General features: G+C 42.6%; 1 protein-coding gene across 1 annotated transcript in view; it reads right to left on the bottom strand.

Moving 5' to 3' along the window:
- Positions 1–2,449: 2,449 nt before the first annotated feature.
- Positions 2,450–24,484, bottom strand: part of LOC124256950 (serine/threonine-protein kinase Nek4-like) — a 39,631-nt gene continuing 17,596 nt past the window's right edge. The window contains 10 exon segments of the mRNA XM_046690909.1: positions 2,450–2,715; positions 3,067–5,049; positions 5,492–5,573; positions 13,112–13,169; positions 14,034–14,227; positions 17,652–17,785; positions 18,016–18,098; positions 18,905–18,962; positions 19,976–20,146; positions 21,867–22,031. Of these exon segments, the coding sequence (XP_046546865.1) occupies positions 4,954–5,049; positions 5,492–5,573; positions 13,112–13,169; positions 14,034–14,227; positions 17,652–17,785; positions 18,016–18,098; positions 18,905–18,962; positions 19,976–20,146; positions 21,867–22,031 (1,041 nt within the window). The 3' untranslated portion in view covers positions 2,450–2,715; positions 3,067–4,953.

The raw sequence follows: 24,484 nt of genomic DNA, 5'->3' as shown, positions 1-24,484 counted from the left end.
CATAAGGTGCTTAGGAGTGCTTCCTTAGTGTTAAGTCTGAGGGTGGGACTCTGACTTCAACAGCTGACAGACACAACCACATCAATGTGACATGATTCATGGGGATGATTCAACTCAGTTCATGTTGATGATTCAATATGATCCACTCAGCACATGCATGAAAGTTATGCAATTCACACTGGAGTCTTTCAAAGTCTGTGACAGATTTGAAATAAGCCTTTATAGAAATGTAATTACAACACATTATTCATTATCATTATGAATATTACATCATGATCCACCAGCTCAAGTCAGGTCACAAACAGTAACAGATTAAATAATATATAGTCAGCTATTTTGACAAGCAGATAGTGATGCATCGTAATCATTTCTACTGAAGAAACAAGCAATCAGTTCATTCACCTGAGAACAACTCCTTCCTTGGTAATAAGTGCATCCATGTATGTATGAAGCAGTTACTGGCACCTAGGGTGTGATGCATTCCACTTGGCACAGAAAACACTGACATGGTGATGCTATACTGTTTCTATACTCATACATACAAGAAACTGTACATGTTGTAGTGAGTGAGTTAAGCTTTACCCCACACTCAGCAATATTCCAGTAATATGGTGGCAGTCTGTAAATAATCGAGTCTGGACCAGACAATCCAGTGATAAACATCATGAGCATCATCTGCGGAATTGGGAACCGATGACACGTGTCAACCAAGTCAAAGCCTGACCACCCGATCCCGTTAGTCGCCTCTTACGACTAGCATGGGTTACGGAAGATCAATATTCTAACCCGGACCTTCAAATGTGTACCGGTACATGTGGTAGTGTAATCATGTACAAGACTCATGGCACTTAACTACCTGGTTGTGTTCAAATGAGTGAGTGAGTTTGGTTTTACATCGCTTATAGCAATATTCCAGCAATATCATGGCGGGACACCAAATGGGCTTCACACATTGTACCCATGTGGGGAATTGAACCCAGGTCTTCGGCATGACAGGCAAACACTTTAACCACTATGCTACCCCACCACCCCTAAATGAAGCTAAGAAGTGACAATCTACATATCACAGATTGTCAGTGGCAGCAGAACTATAACATTACAAGGTGTTGAAAATCATGAAAGGACATGCGTCAGCAATATGATCTGAATATACTATTCATGGCCATTTTTGATAACCTTGTACAGAAACATTGCATTTATTAAGTTAGTAGTTGAGGTCTTCTTTTTTATGTGGACTGCTTTTGCACCACTGTAAATCCTGAGTATGGTTTTATTTCATGTTACTTTTAGCAATACTACAGCACTATCCCAGCAGGAGACACCAGAAATGTGGAGTGCAGACCTAAGCACACAATAAGCAAATGAAATTAAAGCTAGTAACCATAAGTTTGAAGTCCATCTTCTTATTATCATTTCTGTAGATTAAGAACAATAATATTTAGTTTACAAGAAATTTTTTTTCTTCGCTTGACATGTCATCTATCTTTAATAAAATTAACAGCATGGACCCCAAATATCATTCAAATAAGGTAATTCAGTTTAACTAGAAATGATTTACATGTTCAAGCTGTTATTATAATTGTGAGAACAATATTTTGACTGACTTACTGAGGTTGGTTTTATGCCTTTTAGCAATATTCCAGCAACATCACAGCAGGGGACACCAGAAATGGGCTTCACACTGTAACCATGTGGGGATTCGAACCCGGGTCTTCGGCGCGACAAGCCAACGCTTTAACCACTAGGCTACCCCACCGCCCTACAATATTTTGAACATAAACCATGTTTACAACTGTCTGCCAATGTTCTTGAAGTAATCAGTTCTACCACACCTGCTGTTACTGTATTCGACACTGAGTTGCGTGTTACTTTCCCTGATCGTTCATACAGTCAGCAACACTATTGGATGGACTGACTTGGACGATTGTCACTACACAACATGGAATCTCAACATTTACTAAAAGATTCAGAATTTTGTAAGAACAGACATAGTAAAATACCAGTCACAACAGTCTGAAATAGAAATGGGCGGAATGAAGCTTTGGATAAAAATAATGTTTTTATAAATTTAAAAATACAAAAATGTTAGGTTAAACAGGATAAAGGCACATTCTAGAGTAACCAGTAGTGTAATTATAAAGATGATCTACTAATTGATCAGCATTGTTGTAAGTTGGGCTGTTACGATTCACATGTGAATTCGGTAAATATCAAACTGTATCCCTAAAAGAATTCAATTCATTATCTGCCAGGGGTGGAAAAAACCCATTGCCCAACGTCCCAGTCTAGTTTTTTTTTCCGTCGGGCAAGCAAATATGTATATCACGCTGTACCGGTGTCCAGTTGACTTTCCAATGTTAATTATGTTGTTTATTTCAAAAATGAACAAGAAAATTGGCCGGTATAGTGGAAAATTTATCAGGGCAAGTGACATTACATGTGCCACTGTACCAGAGTACACTCGCAATTTTAAAGTTATTTCCACCCCTGTCTGCCATCACTAGAAAAGAATATTCATGAATTTTTTAAAAGAGTGTTTTTCCTTAAAATGTAACTGTTATTGATCAAAGTAAGATATGCAAAATGGAACATATCCAAGGAGGATACACTGGTCATTGTCATAAATTAACAGTCAATATGGTCAAAACATATCAGAGAATTGTTTCGCTGAATATTATCATACAAAAACTGCTGACATGTTTTTGCATTCACAGCCTAATATACTCCTAGGCCAAATGTAGAGATAACATCATTATCAGGTAATATGATACACCCGGCTGTATCACCCATACTGCATATCCTGATCATGTTGAACATCAGTGCTTGTCACCGTCCATTAAACCATGTGGTTAATACTCATGCAGTTGGTCTATGAACATGTGGACACTGTTTCAACAGCAGGGTAAACCTTGTGTGTTTTCAGCAACCTGATACATTCTGTGTCTACTTCCACATTGACAAGAATCTCTGGAGGATGGGAGTTGTCATACCAATTACTGGATAACGCTTTTACTGCTGCTGAGAGATCCTAAAAGATAGGGACTTTTCTAACATTTGGCCTAGGACTAAATATTCATGCTCATTACCCAATATTCGTGATATGTATCATATTCGCCTCCTGGTGCATTCATCGCAGCCCTTGTGGTAACCATGGTATTGTAAATGCATGACACAGTATGCAAACTGCCAACATATTCTTCTAACTGGACGGAGTGACTGAACCACTTCTTGTATAAATATTTTCATGATCTTTACATTTCTGAATTGTACCGATGGTCTAACAAATAAGACCTGTTGTAATCAAGTAGCTCCAAGATCCAAGACACACCATTCATACAATTGTTTCTAGAAACTGGCAGAGATTGAACAACTTCTGTGTGAACATATCCCTGAGACTACTTGCAAAAGCACTCTTAGCACAATTATCGTAAGTCTATGTTAAGTATGGGAGTTACAATGGTAAATTTACGATCACATGTACAAGCAGCCACAGATCTATACACACATCCACGAGTAACCACTTGCGCCATGATACAGATGATCTACTCACCAATAAGCGCTGTTGTGACCACTGTATAGTAAATCCAAGATATATTTATACGAAGAGAGCCAAATATTTCTGGAGACTGGACGGAAAGACATGATCTTTAAAAAATATGTAAATAAGGTTCTGTTGAGATTGGGTACTGTACAGATGATGAATGCTAAACTTGCATCTCAGTGAGTCTAGTTCCGATAACAATAAATAGTGAATGAATAAGGTTTTACGCCACTGTTTGCAATATTTATCAATATTATGGCGGGCAACACCAGAAACAGGCTTCACACATTATACTCATGTGAGGATGAACCCAGATCTTCAGCGTGATGAGCGATGACTTCAACCACTAGCCTTCACCACCTTTCCTTGGTAATATGAGCCTCCCAAGCTGTGAATGGTGGGCTGCATGACTCATTAGCTCTAAACATGACATGGTAAAATAATGATCATTCTTGATAATCCTGTGTAACCATTCTGTAATAATATATACCTCGTCCTATTCACCCTCAAGGCTTCATTTTGAGTCTGGATCAAGAACAGACACTGAAAATGGGGGTACCAACCTCCCCATCTTCCAACTAACATTCCATTTTGTCTTTGCATCCACTGTAAGAACCCCTGAGTCACTGTGTACACAGTTAATACAAGTACATTTGACTGAATTTTCTCTTAGAAAAATGGACTATGCTTGTTCAAATCTTAGGGTATATTTTTCACATCCTTTTCAATAAAGAACATTAGAACACATCAAAACCAAGGGTTCATTATGATCACCTTAAGGTTATAAGTTCAAGACTGCGGGATCCCTAGATTCAAATAGGAGCTTTCCTCATAGACCATCTTAATTTTGAACACTCCTCTCTACCAACATTTTAAAAAAATTAGAATAAGAAGGTCACATATGTTCAACAGTATCACATGTGGGTTGCATACTTTATGAAAGAAACATTCTTGATTATACTGGTGTATGTATCTATACTACAGAATATCACAACCTGGTTCACAGGAGATGTACTTGATATACACATGTCAGAACATGTCGATATGTTTAAAATTGCCCTTGTTTGAGGACAGGTCACATAGAGAGTCCCAGCTGTGGTGACTGGTCTTGTGGATAGTGAACTGTATAAAGTTGTCAAAACACAGGAGCACGTCCCAATAACTCCACATTGCTGCACCTGTGCAATACTGTCAGTCAATGAGCATATTGTTGACCTGATGAAACTGATCTCTGTAGATGACCTGTGGTCTGAATGCTGCAGGTCCGAGCTTGAGGTGATGGCTTGACAACAGGTAGGACGGTGTTTTGGAAAATATCTCCTCTTTTTGTTCCACGTAGAACATCTTAGAGGGCTGGTTCTGTGTGGATCATCTCTGGTTATTATTTAGTAGAACAGTTCTGCCAGTAGGTGCTATGAGAAGAGGGACTCTTCACAGAACTTGAGCTGCCAGATCTTGCCAGCATATAGGTCAAATTTCTCCTTCCCCAACAACTCCACAAGGCGGGGCTGAAATAAGGGCAGGTAACTCACATATGTATATATTTGTAATTTTGGACCTATTTACTACATGTCAGGTCTCCTTTAGATATAATCAAGGCAGTTAATGCAAAAGATCACTCAGAACATGTACGACTTGATATGTCAGACAGTATTTTGTCTTCACTTCAGATTTAAAGATTTTGTTTTTTTCTTTGTTGTTGAACGCCGCACTCAGCAATATTCCAGCTAAATGACAGTGGTATGTAAATAATCAGGCCTGGGCCAGTTAATCCAGTGATCAGCATGAACATCAATCTACACAGTTGGAATACGATGCTATGTGCCAACCAAGTCACCCAATCCCGTTAGTTGCCCTCTTACAACAAGCATGTGTTCCTGTAGACCATTGTGCATAGTTTATAACACACTGTATACGGAGAACGGAGTCTTAAATCAACATGGTGTTTACCTCTACTTCATCATCTTCAATACGTTCCAGTATCTTGTATGCTTTCTTCAGCATGTCGTAGCCAACACCGATTACACAATCCCTGGAACAAACACATCTCCGTATACATACAAATATCAAATCGACATATTCCTGCGTTCTGTTTGTGACTTTTTCAAATAATGATTTTAAAATCTGACATTCAGTGTTGATACAACAGAGTACAAGAGGTACAGTAACTCACCTATATTCAGTGTTCAGGAGTGAGTGAGTTTATTTTTACACTGCTTTTAGCAATATTCCTGCAATATCATGGCGGGGGACACCAGAAATGGGCCTCAAACCTGGGTCCTCAGTGTGACGAGCAAACACTTTAACCACTAGGCTACCCCACTGCCCCTTCAGTGTTTAGGATATGCTAAACAAACTCATTAGTCCTGAAAACATACCATACAACATTTGGATATGCTACAACAGGGCTCCAGATAACTTTTGGGTGTGTGAGTGTACTTACACATCATATTGCAAGTGGAGGTGTACTGAGAATTTTGAAGGAGTACTGACATGTTTTGTGTGAGCGAGTCGGTGATGTGGTTTGTCTGGACGATTCATCGATCACTATTTCCAAACATGTATTTGTATTTGAAGACGCTTGAGAAATAACTGAGCAACCGTGAGATGCGCGAAATGTCAGGTCCGACTGGATATAAATAGGAACAGTGTAGTTTTTAGCCAATCGAAAAATAGTTACGCATATCGTTGCATGGCAACGCAAGGGATTCCTACTGTCGGGGTTTCCTCATGTGTCAAATAGTGTTTCGCAAAAGAAACTTGACAAGTATTTATCCGAAACAGATTTCCATTTGCACGATACGCACGGAAATTTTTCCAAACCTGCAGAGGTTTTCAATTCTTTGAAGAGAGTAGTCCTTGGGGTACATATTATGCATTTTCCGGCTGTAAAATGTCCTGTGACAGTTGTATCAATGTTTTTTGAATAAAAAGATTGTACAATAAATAAACTCTTTTATTTATTATACGGACCCTACCTCACGGAGTTACCTCCCTTAGCGCATGCGCACCAACTGGGTAGGCTCCTAGACCCATTATCATCATTCCTTCTGCTGAATTCTCATCAGTGAACAGAATTGCGGGGAGGTGGGTGGGCCCTACCCCAAGGGCGACTCTCTTCAAAGAATTGAAAACCTCTGCAGGTTTGGAAAATTCTTTTCAGAGAGATCGTCCTTGGGGTACATATTATGCATAAACACAGACTCCCAAAGACCGGAGGCCAGGGAGGAGGGAATTCTGTCCAAGCACACACAAAATATAGCGATCGTATCATGGAAAAAATTGAACAGGCGCCATAACACTCACCTGTCACTTTCGACCCAGTTTAAGCTTCGAGAGGCATTATGGGAGGGAACTGACAGGGAGGATTTGTGCTCAAAGGCGACCTCTAGCATAATGAGACATTGCGTGAAGTGCGAATGTCAGTGAAATCCGACCCACTAAGTGGCTTCTTCATTGAGAGCACCGTGGGGAAAACAAAATACCACTCACTAACGATATCGTAACTCCTTAGAGAATCGAAGGGGTACAGGTTCTCTGAGTGCTCGTAGCAGACATGTCAATAATGGAATCATTGTACAGTAAGCGTCAACACAAACCAATAAACCAAGACTCACTTGGTCAGGGTGGCAGGACACTGTCCACTGGAAAACGATGCGACCAAAGCTCGCCGCGATTGCGTGAATGTGTATCGAGCTGATAATGGCGTATAAAAGTGCTTGGCGGCTCCAAATAGCGGCAGAGCAGATCTCTTCAATGGGGAGTGCCGATGCAAAAGCTTTGATGCGGCTACTGCCCTGACCGAGTGAGCCTTCAACCCCTCAGGGGAGGCTTGCCCTTAGCCTGATAAGCGGCACAAATACGATACTAGCCAGCGAGACAAAGTTTGCTTGCTGGCTGGCAGACCAGCCTTCCGCCACCGTAACAACAGAACAGCTGGGTACCCGTCACGGATCCCCTGCGTTAGTTTGATATAGACTTTGGCGTCTTCACGGACATCCAGCGGGTGAGTGCTCGTAGGAGTGGTCCCCGATGTGGAAGGCTGGGTAAGAGTAGGAAGTTCGATAGGAGCTGTCACATGGAAGCGTGATCGACCCGATTCGGTAAGTATCTGGGAGGCGAATGCTGACACGCGATCCGTGTGAAACACAGTCAGCGCCCGGGTCGGACGACATAGCATGTATATCGCCGACTCTTGACCAGATGTTACCGCCACCAGAAACACAGCTTTCCAGGTCAACAACTGAATGGAAATAGCCGATAGGTGTGAGAAAGTGGGACGGACAGCCAATCGAAGCACGATCGACAAATCCCAAAGGTGGACTGGTTCGCCTGAGAGCAGGTCGAATCCGTTCAGCGCCAGCTAAGCGCTGCGAGAGGGTGCTGCCCCAGAAGAGCACCATCGACAGGGGTGTGAAAAGTGGAAATAGCGGTGGAGTAGCCACGCGAATGGTGAAGCCGCCAGGCCTTCTTCCAAAGCGAGCTTGCAAAAACTCCAATACTCGGACTAAATCCGCAGAAAAGGGATCTGCAATGCCCCTATCTGCACACCAGCGCGCATAGCGGGACCACCTATCCTCATACTGAACGTTTGTCGAATCCCGCCTCGAAGCCAGAATTGTGTCTGCAACTGCTGCAGGAATTCCGCGTGCCTCGAGGTTAGACCTGACAGAGGCCAAGCCACCCACTGAATCCGTGGATTTGGGTGGGAAGCTCCGTTCTGAGTGAGAATGTCCGGTCGCAAAGGTAATAGAACAGGAGGCTGAGCCAGAAACCTGAGAATTACGGAAACCAGCTCTGTGACGGCCAAAGCGGTGCCAGTAGCACAAGTAGCCCGAGCTGGCTGGGTGGACAGCTGTGAAAGGACACGGGGAATGAGTGGTAACGGCGGAACGCCAGAGCACTTTGCCCGTCAATCTAACAGGAAGGCGTCGGCAGCCAGCGCCCTCTGGTCCGGTATCCGAGAGCAGAACGGGTGTCTGATGCGTCCCGCCGGACGCAAACAGATCCACCTCGAGCGACCGGTACAACTGGGAGATTACTGTGAATATCTGCCTGTCGAGGCATCCACTTTCGTCGCGGGGCCAGGATCCGGCGAGAGGCGCATCTGCTTCGCGCCGTTCTCCAGCCCGGAGATAAACAGGGAGTACCTGACAATCGTACTGGTGGCTCCAGAGGAGAAAGTCCACGCTTCCGGAGGAGCTGGGGACACCGTGCCTCCCTGCTTCAGGATGTACGACATGGCCGTCTGGTTGTCTAACTGAAGGCGGACTACCTGGCCACGGACATGCTCTCTGAAGCGCTCGAATACCAACCGCACAGCTCTCAGCTCCAACACGTTGATGTGAAGGTGAGCCCGGCCGGACCAGAGTCCGGAAGCCGACAGACTGCCCAGAACGCCCCAGCCCGTGAGGGACGCATCTGTCTGAACTGTGAGAGCTGGCGTCCGGGATTTCCAAGGGAACCCCTGGTGAGATTCCGACATTTGTCCACCACTGAAGGTGAGGTGTCAACCACTTTCGGGGACTGTGAGACTGCGCTCCAGATCCTCCGTGTGAGTCCACAGCGAGCCAAAGCTTGCTGTATGGGACGCATCCTCAACCGCGCCCGCCACACTACAGAGATAAATTCGCCGCCATATGGCCCAGTAGACGGAGCCAAGTCCGTGCTGGTGCCTGGGGCTGGGAGAGGAATGAAGATACCATCTCCCGAACTCTGGTGACCCGGTCGAGGCGACAAAGGAAAGCGAGATCCTTGTTCGTTTGGAATCGCGCTCCAAGAAAAACCAAGTCCTGGGTGGGTACCAGGTCGGATTTCTTGAGGTTGATGATCCACCCAGGCGAGTTAGAATGTCTATCACTGTGTGAGTAGCATCTTGACTTCGCTGGCTGTGTTAGTGCTCGAGCAACCAGTCGTCTAGGTAAGGGTAACAAGCGCCTTCCTTGCGAAGCGAGCTAGGGTAGCTGGGACTAACATGAGCTTGGTGAACACCCTTGGGGCAGTCGATATGCGAAGGGGAGCACCCTGAATTGGTAATACATCCCGTCGTAAGAGAGACCGAGGTACTGCTTGAGCGAGGGATGTATAGGTATCTGAAACGCATCCTTTAGGTCGATTGGCGTGAGCCAATCGCCGGGCTGAACAGATGAGATCACCGGCGCAGTGTCTCCATCTTGAAGGATGGTGCCGAGCATGTGATTCAACCCCTTGAGGTTGAGAATCGGACGGAACCGCCGTCTTTCTTCGGGGGCGAGGAAGTGCGTGGAGTAAATCCCGCCTGTTCCTCTCCCGGTGGAATCGCTTCGATTGCGGACTTGTCCAGCAGAGCCTGAACCGTCGCGCAATATGTCCGCCCTGGCCTGGCATGGCGGCACCGGAGTCGCGTCGTATGCGGTGAAGGCGGGCGGACCTCGCTTCCACAGTGGGAGATGGCCTATGCTGACCGTGGCCAGCACCCAAAGCGTTGTTGGTAGCCTTCTCCCATTCCGGCAGGAATAGAGAGAAGCTGACCTCCCACTGGGATATGGGGTAGGAAGCGCGCGTCGTGGACCCTAGTAGCGGAGCTGACTGGGTGTGACACACGGCTTGGCGGCAGCCTGTTGGGTTAAGCGGGAGGTGGGGCAGACCTCCCAGCGCCCATGAAAAGGCTGGGAGCTAGTCGAGGACTGCTCCTTGCCCCTACCCTTGGCGGACCTACTCCTCCGCCTACCCCTACCAGCGGCGAAGCCAACCCGGCAGACTTCGGGTGTAGGCTGCACCCGGCGGAGGAGGAAGGTGGCACGGGGCGCTGGGCGAGACACCCGCGGGTGCTCCAACAAGGCCTTAGAATCCTTGAAGGAGGTAGCTGCAGCGGCAGCCTCCCGTATGACCTGCTGTGCCCGGGAAGAGGGTGGCTCCCAGGCGGAAAGGGAGAGCCAGCAAGGTCTGCTGTGTTGCTGCCGAGTACCTAGGCGTCGACAGCCACAGCCTGCGCATCCCCATGACTGCGCACATCACCGTCGGCGCAGCAGACCGCCAAAGAGTCGCAGCGAGGTGAGCCTGAACTTCCGACAGCTGGCGGAGTAGCGACGACATCGCGGCGACCGTCGCCAGCATGCCCCTCGCCTCCAGGGCCGACCTCCTCTTATCGAGGAGAGGTAGGCCTCATGGACCCACCACCGCACCTGCTGCATCAGCGTTCGGTAGACCTCCTCGTAGGTCGATGCGGCGTGCGCGAAGCGCCAGCGAGGGCAAAAGGTGGAGTGAAGCCCTTGCCGAGCAGCGGGCTGCTCGGAGGAAGCCGAGCCTCCCCAGAGGCGGCGGAAGTGAAAACACACTTTCGTCAGCGATCGGTGCGGCGAACAGGGAATCCTCCCCAAGCTGGTAGCGCCCGCCGCGAGTTCAGGTAAGTCAAACCTGACTCGGGTACCAGACAAGAGGGATCGACCCGTCCCGCGACCAAGCGATGGCAGAATCGCGGAGCTGCGTCTGTGAGGGTTGCCTAGGGGCAAAGCGCCTGCGCCAGGCAAAGCGGAACTCAGTCGAGTCCCGCTACCAGCAGGCACCGCGGCCTGGGGTAGGCCCTCGGCAATTCTCTGCGGACCTCCCGCAAGGCGAAGCAAAGCGGAAGCGCCGTCATGCTCCTCGACCTCCCAAGCTCCATTGCTCGGCGTCCGAGGCCGAGTCAGAGGCTGGGTCTCCTCCGTAAGAGGACCCTAGCCCGACCCGGTGGACTGCCTGGCGCTGGGCACCACAGGAAGGGAGGAACAGACCGACTGCTCCCCGTCAAGCCAGCCCGGCGTGCGTGGACCCGGTCCCGAGGCGCTGGAGGCAGGCCAGGCAGAACTGGTGCCTCCGCTCTCATAAGAGGCGAGGTGTGCGCAGGGACGGAATACCAGGAATACTCAGCGGCCCAAAGCGCAAGCTCGAGAGAGGGACTGGGAGCACCTCCTCTCCCGGAGCAGCCGAGGCGTCGGATCGAAGCCAGAGGCAGCGGATCGACAGGCGCCTCAAGGCTGAGGATCGAGCGAGGCGGGCGATCCACCCGGACTCTCCGCCCCGTCGGAGTGGGTGAGGAACTCCTGGCGGAGACCTCCAACCGACTCCCGAGCGAAGGACTTCATTGAGTCCATCTGCTTCTGAAACATCGACTCCATTATAGACATGTCAAAACCACTCGAAGTGGTAGGGAGAGAGGGGCCCGCGGGATTTTTTTCCTTTTTGGGCCGCCCGTTTAGATTTTGGCGGGGAACCTGCGTCAGGTCCCCTCCGCCTCCGCGCATCGCGGTAAAACAGGGTGTCGCCGCCCGCCTCTTCTGTGCCCGGGGAAAAGGCCAGACAAATTGAACATGTATCAGCCACATGGCCCGTCTTCTCCAGACAGGCCGCATTAGGAGTGACTGTCAGCCGGGAATACTTCCCCACAGACCGAACAACAGGTAAAAGCCTGAAACAAACCGTAAACATGTTAGTTAACTTGTGGCCAGAAGCAGAGAAACACGTAGAAAACATTGAAAAAAAAACTACGTGAAGGTTACCGCGGAAAGTAATAGTTGGTTTTAAGCGCGCAATATACGACCAGCGCCGCACGCTAAACTTCCCGCCATGGCAGAGCAAACTTGCGTAAACCGGGAAAGTTTGCGTATTTTGATAGTACTTATACAAAGTCACAATTATGGAAACAACCACTGTAAGGCTTTACTGTTATTGTTTTAGACAAATAAAACCAAACATACAGGTGGTGTCTCAGACATCTTAAAATACTGGCGCCCGTGCGGCTCATGAAAGGTAATCACAGCGAGCGTCTGTTCAGGGCCGTGACAGCAGAAGGAATGATGATACGGGTCTAGGAGCCTACCCAGTTGAGTGCGCATCGCGCTAAAGGGAGGTAACTCCGTGAGGTAGGGTCCATTATAATAAATAAAAGAGTTTATTTATTGTACAATCTTTTTATTCAAAAACATTGATACAACTGTCACAGGACATTTTACAGCGGAAAATGCATAATATGTAGGACGATCTCTCTGAAAAGAATAAATGTTAAGGGCGATCTCTCTGAAAAATCTTATATTATGATAACTTAATTGACGTACATTACGCCTGTACGCCCCTTATCTGTAGCCCTGCTACAATGAGTTTTCAGTGACCATTGTCAATATTTTTCCTTTTTGATAACATAAATATATTACTGATCCAGTTAATATTATTTAGGTAAATTTAAAGGAAAGTAAAGAGAAACAGATCTGATACTAACAACCTGTCCTTGTCCTATCCATATAATGCAGGGTTCCTGCCAGGGTAACAACAAGTACCATCGATTTACTTTTTAGTGGTTGATGTGTTCGCTTGTCATGCTGAAGACCGATTCCCCACATGGGTACAATGTGTGAATCCCATTTCTGGTGTCCCCCGCCGTGATCATGTATAACCACACTCACTTTGTTATTACTGAACCACCCACCTTCCATTCTCTTGACAGAACTTCTATCTATTTGACTATGGAGGTGGTTCCCGCAAGATGTAGAATTTAAAATGGAAATATAAAATGGATCATCTGAAAATCCCAATCAAACTTTTTTAGTCAGGACTTACTTTTGTAAAAGACGTATTCTTTCCATCAATCTGTTTGTACTTGTGAGTGTTTCAACACCTGGAAATAAAACAGAAGAAGATCAACTCAGAAACAATTACTACATGACAGAAATACTTGACAAATCATGGTCAAAATTCAAATATTGCAAATCCAGAAATTAATGTGAAAAATGTGAGTTTTCCTTGCTTGCGTTGATAAAGTGGGCATGGTGGGTGAGCTGACTAAGGAGCCAGGCTAATGATCCAGCGAGCTTGAGGTGTCGGGATCAACCCACCTATGACTGGGTGTAATAACCTTGGAGTCAACTTTGTGCAGACTCTTTCAGTGTTGTCACAACCCCTAGTGTACAGTACACAACCCTGTGCATTTAAAAGAACCCACGAATCCGTTGGTATATGACCAGATGGTGGCCACATGAATACGTGGTAACATCTAGTTGCGGGTACAGCAACGTGCAGTACACTTGGACAAAGTACTACGACTATATGTCTTAGTCCACGCAACTGTCAGTGGGTACCTCGTTAGGATGAGAAAATCGCAATAACTCGGTGCACCCAGTGGCTGCAAGAGTTGTATGCTCCCCAGGGAGTTGAGATTGACATCCAAAGATCCAGCGAAAAAATATCATTGCCTTGAGCACGTACTAGTTGCGTGGATATGTGCACTATATAGATATCCTATAATAATAATTGACAAATGTTTATCTGGACATATTAGAGTTAGTCACATTGCTGATTACATTTAATTTTACGATATTTGACAAATTTGGGGATGAGGTTGATCATTATATGAGTAGTATTAATTTATCATGTGTATCATCTTGTATCGATACAGATAAGTGTATCATATCACAGCTTGAAAACTCAGTACACCGAGCATTGTTTGACCCCGACTATGAAGGCTGTAACCATGACAACTCACTAGGCATCGATGATGATTTGTGCACAGGTTCTTCTGGTTCTGGCTGCACAGGTTCAGGTTCGGGGTGGTTGTTGCCGTTGACTTTGCTGGGAGAGGGAATGTCGCTGCTGTCATCATCAGACTTGTCCTCTTGCTTGTTCATCTTGAGCGTGGTGTCGAGGAGGGAGATGAAGTTAGACATCTCTTTGTTTTCCCTGTGTAATTAACACTGTTTACTTGGCATTCTAGTAGTTGATGAGTAAATTAAATCACACAACTTTATGAATGACAATTTCTGGCTTACAATTCCCATAACTCAGTCCAGTTTCAGAAACCAACCATTCATGGATGAAATCTAACTAAACAAAGGCGTAAACTTGACTTTTATAGTCATTTAACTCCCTTGTCTTGCGAAGATGGCAGATAATATGTTTGGCTGAAGTGGTTTGTATTCTACTGATATTAAAAAGAGGAAGAAGTTTTAATTTAATATTACATCATTATATTGTATGCAATGTTAAAATATATAAAAACATATACAATTAGTACAGAGAAAATCCTGAATTTTCCCTATTTGGCTGTCACGGGTACATAGTTTGGAATGTTAAATATATCCCCTGAATTGAATCAACAACTTTGTCAAAATCCCTACAAAAAAAAGACTTGCTGAAATAAATATTTATAATATCTACCACAAATCTGGTGCACTGGTCTGATAGGTCCTTCAAAACACACATGCATCTAATTCTATGGATTGCTCTTCCTTGTAGTGACATCTCGACTACTAGCATCCCTCTGCTGGACAGATGGTCTATCACCCACCCACAGATGTATCCTGACACTTACATTTAGGTCAACTACTTTCAATATCACTCAGAAAACATTGCAGACTTGCAGACATTACAGAGAACTTGAGGTGAGGTGAAATCGGGTTTAATGTCTTGCTTGAGAATATTTCGCTCATATGACTACGTGCATGCGTGTGTATGTGTATGCGTACAGATGAAGGGGATCCCTGCTAAATACTACATGTGCAAACTCCAAGAGCCCAAGAGTCCAAGAGCCCAAGAACCCTGTACCACAAAGCCACTGTAGCTGTGCAACTGTCCTAAATATATATTGAATATTGGAGTTACTGTCACATCTCATTTTTGTGCAATGGGGAAAAAGAGCCATTTGAAATATTGATTAGAAGAAGCACCTTCACAGCATCCAATCAGCATTGTTGTAAGTACCTTCAAGCAGGAAGCTTTAGCAGTGCACACATACAGCATGCTTGAATTCCTTTTAGGTTAATAAAGGTATCCTTCACCATTAACTCTTGTTAAAGATACACATTATTCAAAAATACATTTACAAATCTGCATATTCCCCAAACTCAAAATGTGAGAAATGCTTTAATGGAGAGCAGTGTTTATCACTGTGTTTCAATAAAATCATTTACTGTTGCCTATCAAGCCAAGACACTTTTTTCTCTCCTTCTTTAATATTTTGAGGAAATAGAAAACATTTATTTGAAATTGGATTTATATTTAGTCTTTTGTTTACCACCGACCTGAATATGGGGCATATACAGACTCATAAAACAGTTAAGGCAACTGAGGAAATGTTTCATATTCTTGAACTATTTTAGTTACTCAATAAAAAAATATTACATATGACAGGATGACATCTGGATGAAACAAAAGAATCTTTTTAACTCTTATTGTTTCTAAGTTAACAGAAGAAGTGGGAGGGAGACGCTGTTACTAGCCCAAATAGCACAATTATTAATCTGCAACATAAACAAAGCTTTCTTAATTATTTATGCATGCTTTTTAGTCCACAGCACAACATGCGTCTATACATGAAGCCTTTTCCCCTGAGTGCAGTTGCCTTTGGTAAAAGTACCTATGGCAGATGCCTATGGCAGATGTCGTCAGTGTCACATCTCACGCCACTGTCAGTGAGCAATGAGTGAATATGCCACCTGTGGCAACAAAATAACATAGAAAATACAGAAAAATAATTTTGAAATTAACTACTTTGAGATAAAAAAAATTCATAAGGTAAATACAGGAAGTAGATCACAAACAATATGAGAAGAAAGGTTTTATACAGACAGTAAACACAAAGCAACCAAACTTGAACTGAGTAAGATACAAAAATACCAACAAAAAGGAAGTTGAGCCCAGTTGTCTCATATTACTACAGTTTAAAACTCACACCTTGACATATGAGTATATGTTTAGCCAGTGTTAATTGACCGTTAATTGACTGACAGATAGCTAAGAGAGCAGAATGTCATCACAACATGCTGTTATTCAAAGACCATGGCCTTCGGTGATCATTGCCCTGTGTTTGTGTGTTTGTGTGAGGCTGCTTGTTCTAGTTGGACAAAGGCTAGTCTTATAGTGCTAACCTACTGAGATACCATGTTGCAGATTAACACGGACACCCCACTCAGGAATTAAATGTGTACAGACAAGTCCTTGTCCTATTCCCTTCCAGTTGAGTATCAGGCATACTGTAATCGTATATATTTTCATGGGGTGCAATTTTCGCGGAAAGTTCACAAAAGACCTATTAGCGCAGTAGTTTTTTTCGCGCATTTCAAACGCCTGAGTGGTGGTGTCCATCACAAAGTTTTCACAACCGATAGACATGCAATGATCAAAGCTAGACGCCATAATTGAATCGTGTTTACTAAAACAATCAGAGAGATGTGGGATTATACTTGTGTCAACATTGTGTTTTGAGACTGATGTAAGTGAGTTTCATTCATTTTGTGATTACGAGTAATCAGCTATCAATTAACTGACAAACTGATAACAAACATTTGCTGATTGTGATCGCTAATACTAGTATATATGCCTCTATTCCTTTATATATTGTGTTGTGTTATCTGAGAGAATAAGCAAATTGCATGTTGTTCCTACTTGAGTATTTGTCATGACTTGATCATGAATATTTCGCTTGGTTTGATTATTGACGCACGATCGTTTTGCGCTAAAAGCGCAAAAATTAATCCCACGCGAAAATAACTACGATTACAGTAGTTGCAACAAGCAGATTCTTTTAACATTTTGGGGGAATTACTATTGAATGGCCATGGTTAATCACATTGGGCCATAAATTCAATATAACCTGCCTTGATGTAGCCATAAACAAGTGCATGATTTAACTAGTTCACATCAAACATAATCAGAATGTTTTGGGAGGAATTAAAACACTAAGTATTTTATATGAATAAATGGGTGAACAAACAAATGAACAATTGAACGAACTATGATGTATTTAGTCCTCTTACTGCATTTCTTTTAATATGTGCCAATTCTTATTATTATGCATGAACTGTACAATTGTTTGCAATCCCAATCTCCCTTTTGGGAGAAAAGTAATCATATCTGAATGAAAGTCTTCTGTCATGGATTGAAAGATGTGACACAAAGGACAAGTTGTAACATTCCCACAAGATTCTAGATCTTCTTTTTGGAGATAAAAAGTTCTGGTATGATTTGCTTATGCAAGGTCTGACAGGTGCTGACAGATTCATCGTCCACAGATCTGAGCCAGGTGGGCCTCAACAAATGCTCAAGGCTCCCATACTCAGACAACAGTGTATGTACAGAATTCTGATACACATTGTGTTGACCATACCTTCGCTTCTCCTTATCCTTGGTGTCACTTTCTATGGACCGGGTCAACTCTTCCGAGGAGCTGCTGGACTCTGCATCAATAGATGGCTGGCGGGGCGGCTTCTTTGGGAGAGGCCTCGACCTCACTGGGACCTCCTACAAAGAAGGCAGCTTGGTGAGACTACAGGAAGTTATAAGACAGCCAATTCTTAGATTTCAGAGCAGTCTACTGATATGCAATAGATCTGAGGACTTCCCGTTACAGGACACATCAGAAGGATCTTTCACCAAGCCTCTCAGGGAACGTGGAAGTGAAAGTAAAAATGAGTTATCAAATAATGCAGTCTTGAAATAATAACACAAGGTATTCTCTTGTTTGTATATACCTTCCTCTTTTCTGACTTAGTAACCCTGTCAGATGACCTTCTCTCAACCAATCGGATCCTTGCTGACTTTGGTTGCTCTAGAGCTGAAACATGACACGTTATAACATGTAATTGTTGCTATCAGATATCGTTGGCTGGTTGGTTGGCTGGTTGTATAACGCCACACTCAGCAATATTCCAGTTATATGGTGGCGGTCTGTACATAATTGAGTCTGGACCAGACAATCCAGTGATCAGCATCATGAGCATCAGATATCATGAACATATTCAATAAAAATCACTATGACTGTGCATTAAGTTCAGTAATGAGGTGGAAATAATATAACCTTTAGTTGTTTAATGCCACAAGAAGCAATATTACAGATATATATATGATGGTGGCCTGTAAACAACTGAGTCTTGATCAGAAAATCCAGTGATCAGTGTTGTGAGCAACCATCCACACCATTGGTATAAGATTGATTGATTGATTGATTGAGTTTAGTTTTATGCTGCTTTTAGCAATATTCAAGAAATATCATGACGGTGGACACCTGAAATGGGCTTCACATATTGTACCCATGTGGGGAATCAAACCCGGGTCTTCGGCGTGGCAAGCAAATACTTTTACCACTAGGCTACCCCATTGCCCCCTATACGAGTGAAAGACCCTCCTACACCAAGCAAAGGATGTGGGGACTAACTCCAACTTGCGACCAAGTAGGTTTATTCACGCTTGAATGTACGTAACAGCAACGCCACAGTCAGCCATATCCAGCGACATGTAAATATCAAGTCATGCCCATGAAACCAGTGACAATGAGCAATGCTAAACTTTATGGTAATAAGCATCAACCAGGAACAAGAAGTGTACAAACAAATACTAAGCATGGGAGAGAAGGTGACTTACAAACAGCTGCTGGGTTCTTTTGTCTTCTTCTCTCACGAGCTGATAAGTTGGGTAAACTCTGAAATGATCAAAGTTGTGTAACCAATAATAATAATAATAATTTGCTGCTAAAATAGCGCTGAACTCCACGCTGCATTGACATGCTCTAAGCGCATACAACATGAAAAGCTGCCTGTGGGGCGCTAGGTCAATAGTCATATGACTTATACCACTGGGTACCCATTTTTTTCTGGGTGAACTGAGGCAGTTTTGAACAAACTAACTTGATTAAGTTGAGACCATGTGTGTGTTTCATTGTGGGGCAGGACTGAAATCCTAGAAACTCTCAGGAGTCAAGCTGCCAAACACGGTCACCCATACAAGGACTCTCCGAGACCAATGTTGCTTAAGTCACCTGATTTGTGACTTGCACTCTATGCACAGGACCATACACCACCAGATGCACATGTATTGCTAAGGTGGATGTTTGCCAGTGCATCAGTGAGTGAGTGAGTGAGTATGGTTTTACGCCGCTTTTTGCAATATTGCAGCAATATCACGACAGGGGACACCCGAAATGGGCTTCACACAATGTACCCATGTGGGCAATCGAACCTGGGTACTTTGGCATTACGAGCCAATGCTTTAACAACTAGGCTACCTCAGTGTATCAGACCCATAATGCATGTGCACATGCAATAATCCACTTGAGACACGTAAAAGCACATACTATCCAGCAACACTAAATTCAAGATCAATTAATTCTTTTTGAACTGTAGTCTCAATGCTTCTTCAACATGGCTTTTAGAAGATTGTCAACTATTCATGTAAATTGGCTCAATAATCAACGGTGCAAAACAGAAAGTTTCCTATGAGCCTCTGTGTTTTATCAGTGTATTAACTCATTATCATGCATGCTAGATGTAATGACAGATTAACGATATTCCATCAAACTTAAAACTTAATGGCCCAATATTATACAAACAGGTTTAATGACAAGTTAATGTAACATTTAAGTCCTGTAGATCCACATACAGCTAAAAGGTTCAACTATCGCCATTTTCTACAGCAAGACAACAGTTAGCTTCTAACCCTGGGAGTTTCAAGATCTCCTATATTGGCATTGTCCTCCTTGGAGCTGGATACACTGGAGGACTTGGAGGACGAGCTTGAGGACTTGTCCTCCTTCCGTCTCAAGTCCTCCCTCTTCTGGGGAAGCCCTGAGCTCTCCTCCACCTTTGGCACTGGCAGTGGCCCGTGGCGTTATCTACAGCAACATCACTACGATGAGGATGTGGTTTATATCAAGATGCTTCAAAGGATAATTTATCATCAATCATTGCATAGCTATCCGACTTTGGAATTGATGCAAGGCTGCTAGCCCCAGACCACTAAACCTTACTGAGGACAAGGCAAAATTCAATGATGGTACCTGATATTGACTATTTCATAGCAACAGATATCGCAGTTACAATTTAAAATATAACATAGGACATAATCATCTCTTGAACATTCTCAAATATGATAACAAGCAAAAACAATGGAAAATATCCACTGAATCATTTGAGCATGGCTATGGTGTCAAAACAACAAGAATCATAGGATTCTCATTGATAGACAGCAGATCCTGGTGCCCCAGTCAATGACACATACATATCCTGTTGTGGCCACATCTTACTGGTGGTTTAAAAACTTTGAGTCTTTAGCTATAACCCATCAGAAGAAGGCCACAAACATTATACAACAGTTCCAAACACATTAAGGGACCATTCATAATTCATGGCTAGGGGGGAAGATGATGATTGTAAGGAATGGTCACCCATTTTGTTCTGTGGAGGTAGGGGGTTATCAATTTTGTACACATGTACTGGGGTGGGGTGGGGGTCATCAATTTTGTACATAAAAATATATAAAAAATTATGCTAAAAACTATGGGAAGGGGAGGGGGATAATTGATATTGTACATGGCATGCAGGGGTGGGGTTGGGGGTCACTTACTTTGTACATACATTTTAGGGGAGTCAGTCACATTGTACATGCTTCTCCATAACAAACATCAACATCCCCCCAAGCAATAAATTATGAACAGTCCCTAATTGTCTTTCACGAATTTCTCTTTGAAATATGAAGCTACAGTAAGGGGAAATATATATACTGAATTTGTTTGAGTACAAAAGTAAAACAAGAAAACATTCTTCAAAGAGCCAGTTATTTGTAGAACTTATGTCTATCAAGCTTTATAGAAGATTGTTGTTATCACAATCACTCTCCATCATAATTGTTACAACTAAAGTAACCAGGCATAGAGGTGAGGTGAAATTGGGTCTAACGTCGTGCTTGAGAATATTTCGCTCATATGTCGACGTGCATGCATGTGTATGTGTATTTGCGGCTGCTTGTACTAGCCCAGACTTAAGCTGGTTTTATAGTGCTAGCCCACTGAGATACCATGCCGCAGTGAAGCAAGAATACCCCACTCAGACACATTATACTGACTCCGAGCCGACCAGTCCTTGTTGTACCCAATAATGCCGAGCGCCAGGCAGGGACCAACAAGTACCATATTTTAACATCTTTTTGTATGACGCGGTCGGGGTTTGAACCCGCGACCTTCCGCTCTCCGGGCGGACGCTCTAACCACTTCACCACGGAGGCGGTCCCTGGCATAGAGGAAGAAGAAACAGGAACTATGAAACAGAAAGAAAGCAACCACGTTTTCTCTGTCTTAGTCAATGTGTGTCCTAGAAAATGAAACCTTGCACCTTGCACAATGTATAGTCTGTTCAAGATGCTAAAATGTGAAAACATTCTTTGGAGCAATGCATTTGTTTCTGTACTACTTCAAACTTGAACTCCTATTTTTCACACAAAAGTCACAATAAACACCTCTGGACTTTCATGCTCAGTTTTAAACATTGTTAAGTCCACTGAAAGTTGGTGTCATGCCTCCTATATTAGAGTAGTTTATGCAAGCATCACTCACACTGCTCCTGCTGCTGTCGCTATGGTTACTGGCCACTGATCTGACACTGGCTGTAGACTCGGATCTCTCTGGCTTCGACTCTCCTGATAACTTGTTAGCACTGTCTACTTTCCTTCGCAAGTAGCTTTCCTTCTTTGCCTTTTCTTTCTTTGGAGACTTTTTTGGCTGAAAGTTGGTAAATATTCAACTTAAAAATTCCATATTTTTATTGTCATGTGTCATGTGTTTTCATTTGTTTGTTGATTAATGCTGCACTCGACGGCGGTTCATAAGGCATGTGACTTACAGTATGTGAGTGTTATCATCCAGGTGTTGGAGGACAAGATGTCATGAAAACTGTGAGGATAACCACAGAATATCGTCTTTATCATCAACCTGTAAACTGCATGGAGGAAGGTGTCATGTGACTGATAATTGAGAGGATAACCTATCTAACTGTTATCCTCTAGCTGTTAGACCGAGGAATGACTGTGTCAACTGGCTCTGATAACTGTTAGGATAACAGGGATGGGAACAGGAAAATGTAATTTTTAGAGTAAAATTGATATTTTATACTTATCCTGACTCATGCTCTTTTTGCTTGTCTTCTTCTTCTTGCGAACATAGTGGAACACTTGTATCTCCCTAATTGAAGCTCCCTTCAATGTAAAATCACTAATTAGTACTCAGCACGAGTTACCTCCCTTCCACAAGCGAGGGAACGAGGGCGCCACCTCCACCCATGTGCCTCACTCTCTCCTCATATACTGAGCCCAACATTTGAATTTACAGGGAAATCCAAAGTGTTATGTGGGGAGGATGGGAGGGCTTACCTCATGAGTCAGGATAAGTATAAAATATCAATTTTACTCTAAAAATTACATATTTTTCCTTATCCTGACTCATGCTCTTTTTGCTTGTAGACCCGTGATGGAAGGGAGGTGGGAAAAATATAATACTTTGGATTTTAATAATTAGTGATTTGAACTGTGATGATTGTAATAACCCTATGGGAACTTCATAAAGGTACTGAACTGATGAATTCCTGCTGCTAACTTATCAGCTGCCATATAAAGGTTATTACAAAGTACTTATTATGATAAAGTATATATAACATTAATACAATGCTTAAGACTAATAGACTTAAGCTTGTTAATATGCTAGTATAAACTCCTTAGAGTTTGTTAGCTAAAATACTTTAAGATATAAACATAGTACTAAGCTTAAGATATGATTAAACTTAAGCTAATTATATAATAGCAAAACTCTTTAGAGTTTGTTAGTTAATATACTTATATGATATATATATAATGCTGAGCTTTAGATATGAATAAGCTTTAGCTACATATATAATAGCAAAACTCTGTAGAGTTTGTTAGCTAATATATTTTACAATATGAGTATAGTACTGTGCTTAAGATATAATTAACTTAAGCTACATATATAATAGCCAAAACTCTGTAGAGTTTATTAGCTTATAGATTAATAATGTAACCATAGTACTAAGCTTAAGATAAGATTAGACTTAAGCTAAATGTATATAGCAAAAAAAACTCCTTAGAGTTTATTAACTAATATACTTTTATGTTATAACCATAGTACTGAGCTTAAGATATAATTAAACTTAAGCTATATATATAATAGCAAAACTCTGTGGAGTTTTGTTAGCTAATACATTTTATAATGTAACCATACTGCTTAAGATATGATGAAACTTAAGCTAATTGTATAATAGCAAAAAACCCTTTAGAGTTTGTTAGCTAAAATACTTATATGATATAAACCTAGTATTGAGTTTATGAAGGAAAACTTAAGCTACATATATAATAGCAAAACTCCGTAGAGTTTGTTAGCTAATATACTTATATGATAAAACATAGTATTGAGCTTAAGATTTGAAGGAAACTTAAGCTACATATATAATAGCAAAAAAAAAAAAACTCCGAGAGTTTGTTAGCTAATACAAGTTATAATGTAACCATAAAGCTTAAATTATGATGAAACTTAAGCCAAATATATAATAGCAAAAACTTTTAGAGTTTTGATAGCTAAAAATACCTATATGATATAAACATAGTACTGCGCTTAAGATATGAATAAGCTTTAAGTTACATATAGCAAAAACTCCGTAGAGTTTGTTAGCTAATACATGTTATAATGTAACCATATTGCTTAAGATATATGATGAGACTTAAGCCAAATAGCAAAAACTCTTTAGAGTTTGTTAGCTAATATACTTATATGATATAAACATAGTACTGAGCTTAAGATATGAATAAGCTTAAGCTACCTATATAAAAGCCCAAACTCTGTAGAGTTTGTTAGCTTATATATTTTTACAATCTGAGTATAGTACTATGCTTAAGATATAATTAAGTTAAGGTAAATATATAATAACCAACTCTGTAGAGTTGTTAACTTATATATTGTATGATGTAATAATCATAGTACTGTGATGATAAAAAGAACTTAAGCAAATTATATATAGCATGTAGCTATTTAGTACTGTTATAAGATAAGTAGAAATCTGTGAGATTGACTTATCTTCTCCGAGGAACTGTCAACTGTAGTGCGAGGACCATGGGATCGAATTGGTGGATACCTGAGACGTCCTCGGTGATGATATCTCTCAGATAATG

This window comes from Haliotis rubra, unplaced genomic scaffold (genome assembly GCF_003918875.1).
Source record: "Haliotis rubra isolate DU_JTF1 unplaced genomic scaffold, ASM391887v1 Scf645, whole genome shotgun sequence".
In the NCBI taxonomy this organism is placed as follows: Eukaryota; Metazoa; Mollusca; class Gastropoda; order Lepetellida; family Haliotidae; genus Haliotis; species Haliotis rubra.
The sequence above is the reverse complement of the archived record's forward strand: the minus strand, read 5'-3'. Positions and strand labels throughout refer to the sequence as shown.